This window comes from Bufo bufo, chromosome 1, assembly GCF_905171765.1.
Source record: "Bufo bufo chromosome 1, aBufBuf1.1, whole genome shotgun sequence".
In the NCBI taxonomy this organism is placed as follows: Eukaryota; Metazoa; Chordata; class Amphibia; order Anura; family Bufonidae; genus Bufo; species Bufo bufo.
The window spans coordinates 818,655,699-818,666,960 of record NC_053389.1 but is presented as its reverse complement, the minus strand read 5'-3'; the positions used below and the strand labels follow the sequence as shown (position 1 = coordinate 818,666,960).

General features: G+C 42.5%; 1 protein-coding gene across 1 annotated transcript; it reads left to right on the top strand.

Moving 5' to 3' along the window:
- The first annotated feature begins 302 nt into the window (after positions 1-302).
- LOC120989223 (olfactory receptor 11L1-like) lies at positions 303-1,265 on the top strand. Its single transcript, XM_040417186.1, has one exon. It carries the CDS (start codon positions 303-305, stop codon positions 1,263-1,265), a length of 963 nt encoding a protein of 320 aa, XP_040273120.1.
- The last annotated feature ends 9,997 nt before the right edge of the window (positions 1,266-11,262 follow it).

Below are 11,262 nucleotides of genomic sequence, written 5' to 3'. Positions count from 1 at the left end.
ATAATAAAAGGCAAGCTAGCCTTCTCCAAAATGGTTCAACAAGACCACATACAGGTACATCAATGGAAACATAAAAAAAAAATACAAATAAACAAAAACTTTAAAAAAAAATGCTCAGTCTAAAGTAAAAGTTAAAGATCAACTGATTCATATTTTCATTTTGACACAGATTTCTCAGGTACCAAGAAGAAACTTGGTTCCAGTTCATTAGATTTATTGGGGGCAAAAATCTATGGAATCAGAATTAAGATGACTCACTAGAAACAAGACCCTGGACTGTGCTGTACTTCAGGACTATGAATATGCAATCTAATAATTTTAGTTTGGTGACAGAAATATTTCTCTTGGGATTTCAGAACATACTGAATTTTAAGATTTTCTTCTCTCTTCTGCTTCTGATCATCTTCTCTGTGACAGTATGTGGAAACCTCCTCATCATTCTAGCGGTGTCCTACAGCCGATCGCTCCACTCTCCCATGTACTTCTTCCTCACACAGCTATCCTTCTCGGATATCCTCCTTACCACCATCATAATACCTAACATGCTCCACATTTTGCTCTATGAAGGAACGCCTGTGTCTTTTATCGGCTGCTTAATACAATTTTACCTGTTTATAGCCACAGAGGCATTTGAATGCCTTCTCCTGACCGTGATGTCCTATGACCGGTATCAGGCAATCTGCAACCCTCTACATTACACCACAGTAATTGACAATTCATTCTGTCTAAAAACCATTTTGGTAATCTGGTTGATCATTTTTTGCATGATTTTGATGTTTTCTGTAACAATGAGTCAATATCAATTCTGTGGACCCAATGTCATTGACCATTTCTTCTGTGATTTGGATCCCGTACTTGAACTTTCCTGCTCAGATACTTCTTTAGTCAAAATAGAAAGTATGATATTGGTTATACCTATAGTCTTGTGCCCATTTACTGTGATCATTGTCTCATATGTGTACATTATCTTCACTATACTGAAGATTCCGTCTGTGACCGGGAGGCAGAAGACCTTTTCCACCTGCAGCTCTCACCTAGCTGTAGTGTCTATATATTACGGGACAATCATTACTATGTATTTATTATCAAATACGGAGGGTGTAAAGAAAATTCTCTCCTTGTTCTACACGGTTATCACTCCAATTCTGAACCCTGTTATATACAGTCTGAGTAACAGAGATATTAAGCAAGCTTTTAGAAAGCTATTGAGCAAAGTGTCTTCTGGCCTTCAAACAAGTTGGCTCAGAGGTATGCCTCCTTTGTAATAATCGGATTAGGTAATAGAGGTTTAATATGGCAGTGATGGACAGGCTTATTATTTGTGGCAGGAGGTCACATATTAGAGCCCTAAAGGTTTTTGCATATGGCCATATTATAACCCTGAGCCCTCTTTCACACGAGCGTGTCCGGATAAGGTCCGGATGCGTTGCGGCAAACCCGCGCGAGTAGGTACCCAATTGCAGTCAGTTTTGACTGCGATTGCGTTCCGTTGTTCAGTTTTTATCTCGCGGGTGCAATGCGTTGTGCACGAGCGTGATAAAAAACTGAATGTGGTACCCAGACCCGAACTTCTTCACAGAAGTTCAGGTTTGGGTTCAAGGTTGTGTAGATTGTATTATTTTCCCTTATAACATGGTAAAATAGGGCTGAAGGGGTTAAAAAAAATTAAAAAAAATGTAACCTTAATCCACTTGTTTGCGCAGCCGGCATCGCTTCTGTCTTCATCTGTGAGGAAAAGGACCGTTGATGACGTCACTGCGCTAATCACATGGTCCGTCACATGATCTTTTACCATGGTGATGGATCATGTGATGGACCACGTGATGAGCGTAGTGACATCATCAAAGGTCCTTTTCCTCACAGATGAAGACAGAAGCGATGCTTCTGTTTTTTTTAAACCCCTCCAGTCCTATTTTATTTTGCATTCTGTATTTAGAATGCTATTATTTTCCCTTATAACCATGTTAAAAGGGAAAATAATAATGATCGGGTCTCCATCCCGATTGTCTCACAGCAATCGTGCGTGAAAATCGCACCGCATCCGCACTTGCTTGCGGATGCTTGCGATTTTCACGCAGCCCCATTCACTTCTATGGGGCCTGCGTTGCGTGAAAAACGCACAAAATAGAGCATGCTGCGATTTTCATGCAACGCACAAGTGATGCGTGAAAATGACTGCTCATGTGCACAGACCCATAGAAATAAATGGGTCCGGATTCAGCGCGGGTGCAATGCGTTCACTTCACGCACTGCACCCGTGCGGAAAACTCGCCCGTGTGAAAGGGGCCTAAGGATAGTATTGTATCCTGCTCTCTTACTGTAGATCTGCATGTACACAATTAGTGTTGGGCGCGAATATTCGAATTGCGAATATCGGCACTTCGACAATTCGCTAATATTTAGAATATAGTGATATATATTCGTAATTTCGAATATTCTAGATTTATTTTCCATCAGTAACCTCCCTTCTTTCTTGTGGGCCAATGAGAAGGCTGCAATGTCTTTGTCTGAGCTTAACAACATCCTTAGCAACCAATAGGAAAGTTGCCTACCCCTTACTATATAAGAACCTCCCCAGCAGCCATTTTCTGCTGTTTTTTGCAGTTCTAAGAGAGAGAGCAGTGTTATTGTTGTGCTCTGTGCTTTGCTGTGTCATTACATTAGATAGTTAGTTAGTTAGTTAGCTTATATATATAATACAGATAGTCAGTGTAGGTTATATCCTGATATAGTGGAGCTGACCATACATACATGCTACAGACATAGTGATGGGATGTCACAAGTTCACAACAATACTTAGTGCAGCAATCACTAATATGTAGTGTTGAGCGTGAATATTTGGATAACAAATTTTAATTGAGAATATCGCAAATATTTAGAATATAGTGCTATATTTTCATTATATTGAATATTTGTAATTTTTTATTCCATCTGAACACATGATTCCTCCCTGCTTCTTGCTTGTGGGCCAATGGCGTCACTTGCCCACAAGGAGGAAGCAGGTAGGAATCATGTGTTCACTTCAGATGGAAAAAAAATGACTAATATTCTAAAAAACTAATATATGGCACTATATTCAATATAGTGCTATATATTCGTATTTTAGAATATTCATCCTTTTTTTCCATCTAAAGTCATGATTCCTCCCTGCTTAAGTTGCTTGTGGGCCAATGACTCATTGGCCCACAAGCAAGAAGCAGGGAGGAATCCTGTGTTCAGATGGAATAAAAAATTACAATTATTCAATATAACGAATATATAGCACTATATTCTGTATTGCTATATATTCGTTTTTGACCCACGTCTGTATTGAGCGCATAATATTCACATATAACGCAATCATTACCTTGCCGATATTCACGTAAAAAAAAAAAGAATGTAGAATATAACGAATATACGAATTCGCGAATATATGACGAATATTCTACAAAATATTTGCGAAATATCACGAATTTGAATATGACTCCTGCCGCTCATCACTACTAATAAGTAGTCAGACCTGTTAAAATGTGAGGTTGCACGTATTGTGCCAAAATATTTGCATCATTAGTGCCGATTTCGCAATCGCGAATATATTGGAGCACGCTATCTGCATATAAAGCTATCGTAATGTTCTGCCGTGCCAACCATTTTCTCCAGTCTCAGGAAACTTCTAGCAGCTTGAATAATGTAGCTATAGTGACCCACGCCTGTATTGCGCTCGCATTACGCGCATATTACATTGCCGATTTTCGCAATCAAGACAATATTCACGAATTCTCAAATTCGCTAATATATGATGAATATTCCACAAAATATTCGAGAAATATCGCAAATTCGAATATTGCCCCTGCCTCTCATCACTATACACAATCATACATCCCTGGTGAAAGTGCCTGGTAGAAAATACAGAGGAATGGAAGAGGCACAGGGTTGTTGATGGGAAACTTGGATAAAAGTAGTTTCACTTCATCCAATAGTAAGAGAGTCCATGATGGACAACAGATATTCCAGGGATTTTTCTTCAAATACATTTTCTGTTGGTTCAGTCTTCATTAGTGATGGGCAAATTTGATTTGGCTGCTTCGCCGAATTTCACAAAGAAATTTTATTTGTGATGAATTACTTGTTCACAAAGTGCATTACTTTGCATGTATTGGGTGCAATGATGGGGAACGGCGATCACGGCACCCCGTCATTGAACCCTTCAGATGCCGCGTTCATCGATGATCGCGGCATTTGATGCTACAATTGAGGCTTTTAAGGCTTTAATCAGGTAAAAAAAAAAAAACATACCTTATCCATTTTCTAGTGGAGAGCCATCTTGATTGACGTCACCATGCCCGGCCAGCATGGTGACATTACACTTCACCCAACGCGAGATTTCGTGCAATATCTTCAATCAATATGGCTGCGACGGCCTCTCTGCAAACAAATTTATGAGGTAAGTATGCTTTTCATTTTATTTTTTTTGCCTCCTTTTCAGGTAAAATAGATTCATTACCATGAACCGCGAGGAAATTCAGCTTCGCAGCTAACCAAATTTTTCCTGAAATTGGGATCAAAGTCACTTCACGTGGCTTCAATTCACTCAACACTAGTCTTCATTATTAAAGGGTCACTGAGTTTTGATCGGCGAGGGACTGTTACAGATCACCGAGTATGGACGCACTGTGCCAACCAACAGGTTTGACTTAGGGCTAACCCTAAGGGTATTATCATTACACTGCCCAGTATTCACACTTTAATCACTGTAGAGGGATTTGGACTTCACTACAAGGAAACAACCAGTGTGGTGGGCCGCTGACCCACTGGAATCAGAGACTCCGGTACAAGCACTTGGAGCTCAGGATGTAAAAAATTTACCAAGACTGCAGGCATGTGTAAACAAGCACTTTGTTTTTTGGTAACTTGGAGTCTTGACTGTAGACAAACACGAAGACACAGGGAGAAGATTGCAAGCATTGTGGTGAACAGACTGGGAGGATGGACAATACAGATGAACTAGGTAAAAATAACTTGATTCTGTAAACTAGTGGTATTGAAACACACAGGTGAAGCAGGTAAAAATAGGAGAACTCGCAGGAACACAGGTGGGGATAATACAGAGAAGATGCATGTAAGATGCAAGAGAATAGCAGAAGCACCAAGTGATAAAGCAAGGCGTAGTCTGAACACAGCCCACAGTCAGGGCAGGTTGGGTTGGTGCATATTGTATTCCAGATAGCAAATCAAAGGTTAAGGAGCAGAATCTGTAGGCAGGCAAAGTACAGTATCCAAGTAGTCATACAACAGGCCACACTTTTGCTGGTAACCAGACACTAGAAAAACCAAAGCTCAGGCACCCTCCCCTTGTAGTGGCAGCCTTAAATATCAAGAGAACCTCAGACATTGGCTAGGGAAGGATTTGGAGATGCTCACACTGGCCCTTTAAGAGACTATAGGTGAGTGTGCACATGCCCTAATGGTACAAAGACTAGAGCAGTGTTTCCCAACCAGTGTGCCTCCAGCTGTTGCAAAACTACAACTCCCAGCATGCCCGCCAAAGGCTGTCCGGGCATGCTGGGAGTTGTAGCTTTGCAACAGCTGGAGGCACACTGGTTGGGAAACACTGGCCTAGAGCAATGAAGAAAGCAGCTTGTAGTGGTTTCCAGGTGTCATGGTAAGTAGCAGGGCAGCAGTGGGCACAGACCACTGACCTAACAGGGGCTGAGTGCTGAGACCCCCACCAATCACTAGAATGAGGAGAGAGAAGCACTAATCAAAGCTCTTGATATGTCTGTATGACATTTTAAAAGTTTTCTGAAAACTCAGAGACCCTTTAATTTGCAATGAGTTACATTTATTTGTCCTATACATGTCCTTACGGTATCCCACTAGGATAAGTTTAGAAAACGACCTTCTCTCCCACAACATGACACCAAGGGCTATAACTTTTTTGTCCTACTGTGCATAAAGGCCAAAAACAGTCCCCATGTACACCCACTAAGGGAAAAATCTTTATAAAGTGCCATTGAATAAAGTATTTACATAACATATGAAAGAGGAAGACAAAGGACCTAATCAACTTTTAGGCCTGGACTACACTGCTACTTTTTGTAGCGCAACTGATTAATTTTAAGTAGTTAACTACAGCTGTAGTCCATATAAATGCATTCAGATGAATGCAATCATGTGAATTGCAGCTGTCATTCAATAGTTAAATCTATCAATCGTGCTACAAAAAGTTGCAGTGTAGCCCAGGCCTAATTGGCTTACAGCAACATACATCTCTTGTTTATTCAGCTCTTCGTAACTCTCTGTTGGTCATGTTGATCCATCATCTCCTGCCAATAAGTAAGCCTGTAATAATGTAAAGTTCTCCTGCTGTTCCATCATCTCTTCCTTGCAGCCTCAGAGAAGGCTTTCAGTGGAGTCCTCTTTGTCTTCACTGCCCTTTCTAGAGGGGTGCTTCCTTTTTCTGAAAAAGTGGCAACAAAACCTCGCCATGCCCTCTGACAAATAGTAAAGACAGTCTCCCTGCTGACAATTTGTGTGAGAGCAGTCAGCATTTGGATGACCCTGAGGAGCTTCAGGAGAAGACTGGGGACCTCATGCATAGCTGTGTTGGTGGTGGTGGTAATAGGTAATAGCTTTCTGTAAGCAGATGACTGCCACCAGTGTGTCTGAAAGGTAGGCCCCTCTCCACCCCCTGCAGAGTGACCGCCATTCCACCGCCACGATCAGCAGAAGCCACAGCAGCAGCCATTTCAGTGTCTTCAATATAATGGAGCAGTTTTTCACGTGCTGTGCTAGGCTAAGGCCAACCAGCAAGCAAAGACCTCCAGCCTCACCGCCCAGGTTCAGAGGGACTAACACTGTAACCTGCTTCTGGCAAATTCCCTGTTCTCTGACCACATGGATTTCTAGGATGGCAAACTGGAACAGTGACCCTAACTGGCACATTATAGTCTCCTTCTTCTTTCTTGCCCAGTTTCCAATGTCATCTCGGAGAGGGTTTTCAGCACTACAGGAAGTGTCGTGACACCAAAATGTACCAAGTTGTCCTCTGCCAGTGTCCAAAACATCACTTTTGTCAAATTAAACCAAGCCTGGATTTGGGTGCACTTTTCACACTGCTCCGGCTGAGGACGATGAAAAGATCTGGCCTTGTTGACTGTGCCCCATCTTACCACTGTCTGGTTTACTGCCCCCATCATATTTTGTACAACTACTGCTACTGCTGCCTCTATCATGCCACTGCCACCATCATGCCACTTCTGCCATGATACCTCTGCTGCTTCCTGCATGCCTACTATCATGTTTATAGATGTGCAAAATTTTCAAAAAATTTGATTCGCATACTCCACCAAATTTTTCAAAAAAATTGGATTTTATCCAAATTAATTTGTCACAAAGCGTGTTATAAATCAGCTATTTCCCGGCCTGCAGGGTGAGTGTATCTCAGTGTACATCACTGTGCATTGCAGAAACATGCATAGCTAGTCCTCTGTGATTGTGAAACTGTGTGTCAGTATGACAGGCAGGTGACAGATGTCACTCTTAGATTCAGTTCACACTTCACTTATTTGGTCAGTTGTGGGTAACAGGTCAATGTTAGCGTCAGGTATACAGGTCCTTCTCAAAAAATTAGCATATTGTGATACAGTTCATTATTTTCTGTAATGTACTGATAAACATTAGACTTTCATATATTTTAGATTCATTACACACAACTGAAGTAGTTCAAGCCTTTTCTTGTTTTAATATTGATGATTTTGGCATACAGCTCATGAAAACCCAAAATTCCTATCTCAAAAAATTTGCATATTTCATCCGACCAATAAAAGAAAAGTGTTTTTAATGCAAAAAAAGTCAACCTTCAAATAATTAAGTTCAGTTATGCACTCAATACTTGGTCGGGAATCCTTTTGCAGAAATGACTGCTTCAATGCGGCTTGGCATGGAGGCAATCAGCCCGTGGCACTGCTGAGGTGTTATGGAGGCCCAGGATGCTTCGATAGCGGCCTTAAGCTCATCCAGAGTGTTGGGTCTTGCGTCTATCAACTTTCTCTTCCCAATATCCCACAGATTCTCTATGGGGTTAAGGTCAGGAGAGTTGGCAGGCCAATTGAGCACAGTAATACCATGGTCAGTAAACCATTTACCAGTGGTTTTGGCACTGTGAGCAGGTGCCAGGTCGTGCTGAAAAATGAAATCTTCATCACCATAAAGCTTTTCAGCAGATGGAAGCATGAAGTGCTCCAAAATCTCCTGATAGCTAGCTGCATTGACCCTGCCCTTGATAAAACACAGTGGACCATCACTGACTGTGGGTACTTGACACTGGACTTCAGGCATTTTGGCATTTCCCTCTCCCCAGTCTTCCTCCAGACTCTGGCACCTTGATTTCCGAATGACATGCAAAATTTGCTTTCATCCGAAAAAAGTACTTTGGACCACTGAGCAACAGTCCAGTGCTGCTTCTCTGTAGCCCAGGTCAGGCGCTTCTGCCGCTGTTTCTGGTTCAAAAGTGGCTTGACCTGGGGAATGCGGCACCTGTAGCCCATTTCCTGCACAAGCCTGTACACGGTGGCTCTGGATGTTTCTACTCCAGACTCAGTCCACTGCTTCCGCAGGTCCCCCAAGGTCTGGAATCGGTCCTTCTCCACAATCTTCCTCAGGGTCCGGTCACCTCTTCTCGTTGTGCAGCGTTTTCTGCCACACTTTTACCTTCCCACAGACTTCCCACTGAGGTGAATTGATACAGCACTCTGGGAACAGCCTATTCGTTCAGAAATTTCTTTCTGTGTCTTACCCTCTTTCTTGAGGGTGTCAATGATGGCCTTCTGGACAGCAGTCAGGTCGGCAGTCTTACCCATGATTGCGGTTTTGAGTAATGAACCAGGCTAGGAGTTGTTAAAAGCCTCAGGAATCTTTTGCAGGTGTTTAGAGTTAATTAGTTGATTCAGATGATTAGGTTAATAGCTCGTTTAGAGAACCTTTTCGTGATATGCTAATTTTTTGAGATAGGAATTTTGGGTTTTCATGAGCTGTATGCCAAAATCATCAATATTAAAACAAGAAAAGGCTTGAACTACTTCAGCTGTGTGTAATGAATCTAAAATATATGAAAGTCTAATGTTTATCAGTACATTACAGAAAATAATGAACTTTATCACAATATGCTAATTTTTTTGAGAAGGACCTGTAATGTACTTAAAGAGGCTCTGTCACTTGGTTCCAGCATACCCTAATAGTCATATAGCCAGGTAGGGCTCTTAACACTGATAAAAAACATACCTTTCATTCCCTTCTCTGAGGTCCATTTTAGCTGTAAAATCAACTTTTATAAATATTTAAATAAGCAACTGGAACACTCTTAGGCTGGGTTATGCCTTCGGAGCACTGCTTCTGCCACACCCCCAGGAATGGTACCGCCGCCCTGCATGTTCTAATAATGCCCCAATGCATTTAACTGGCAGAGCTAGACTCACTGGTCTTGCGCTGGGATCCCACGTGTGCGCAGTCGCATGTATGACGGCGTGTGCGCACTCAACTGTGCTTCTGGGCATGTCCCTTTCTTCGAGTGCGCACGTGCCGCCACTTCTGGGTGAAGTGACGTACTTTGGTTTCCTCCCACACTCCAAAGACATACTGATAGGAAACTTAGATTCTGAGCCCCATTGGGGACAGGTTAATGCTACTGTCTGTAAAGCGCTGAGGAATGTGTCAGTGCTATATAAGTGTGTACAATAAAAATTAAAGAAGTCCTGCATGCAGGATTTGGTCAGTTTCTTGTGTCAGTATTGTAAAGGTAAAAACAGGAGTGGGTCCGAAACAGAGATAATATGTGATGAAAATATTTGAATGTGTTCTGTGTTTTGGACCCACTCCTGCTTTTGGCTTCCAATTCATGGTCAAATCCAGATGCAAAATACTGACCATGTGATACAGTTCTTATGGATACTACAAAGACAGGATGCAATGTGTTTTTTTATTTTTCGTTTCTTCTGACAAGTCAGAAGAAGGGTAAAATAAATGGTGATGTCAACAAGGCCAAACAGGGACACTGGTGGACCCATCGCAAAGTGAGGACGGTGGCAATTGCATGAGGAGTCAACATAGTGTCCCAGTCACAGAGACAGCAGGTGTGTGGCATCAGGCAGATGGCAGCATCAGAATAGTGGCTGAAGTATGTGGCCAGAAGTAACAAGCGATTTTTCACAATGTTTTGGTGTGGCTGCCAGAATGATCTAGTCTGATGCATCAGGCACCGGCGTGTGGACATCCTGGCTGATCCATGCCTTTACAATTCATCTTTACAAAAAAATAGTCTTTTAACATTTTGTGCTGTATGGTGATTTCTGTATGGGGGCCACCATTGAACTAAACACCCGCTGTGATGCCACACTTGTCTAGGTCAAACTCGGGGACTTGAAGCCACAAATTAAGTTTGGCTGTCCAGTAGTCCAGGAGATCTTAGATATGGGGTTGCAGGGTGAACTCCAAGTATGCCACCACCTTCTGGTTCAGGCTCTTCTCTATGTCCTGCTGCTGCTGGGTGGTTTCTTCAGTAGGCAGGTGAAGAAAAGAGACTCCAGACTTAAGTTGCTGCTGATAAAGCTGGTGCTACTCCTGCCCAACCCACCACCTGACATGTCAGCCACACATCCACCCACCTCAGTAACACGGAGCTCGTCAGAATGGAGATCAAAGCTGCAGAGCCTGTGAAGAAGCTCTGTGTGAAGATAAAAGTTATAAAAAGATTTAAAAAAACCTCCGTTCTGCCCATCCACCACCCTAATAGTCCTTCACACATCTACCCACCCTGAGCTTTTCAAAGAGGAGTTTAGAGGAAATCGCAGCTTCAGAGCCTGTGAAGAGTCTATGTGGGGATAAAATTTGAAAAATCCATTCTGTCCACCCACTAATCACCCACTGCAATTTTTTTTGTGGTCGGATCGGCTATCAGAATGGTGAACCTAACCTACCTAACCCTATCTACAACAAGCAGTAGAATTATGCCATAACTGCTGTGGAAGGGCAGCCTAAAGTGGGCCACCCTAATGTGAAGTGACTGTAAGAAGGTGTGGGTGGGTGGGTGAAATCAGCTCAATCGGCGTCAGCCTGGACCCACAGGTGCCTATAAATAGCCTAGTAATCAGCCACCCTGGGCCCACAGGTACGTATGAATAGCCTTGTAATCAGCCTCCCCTCCCACAAATGCAGCAACATCTTGCTTATACTTGTGGTCGGATCGGCTATCAGAATGGTGAACCTAACCTACCTAACCCTATCTAC

Coding starts and splice junctions, on each gene's coding strand:
- LOC120989223 (XM_040417186.1), top strand. CDS start 303: ATGCAATCTAATAATTTTAGTTTGGTGACAGAAATATTTCTCTTGGGA.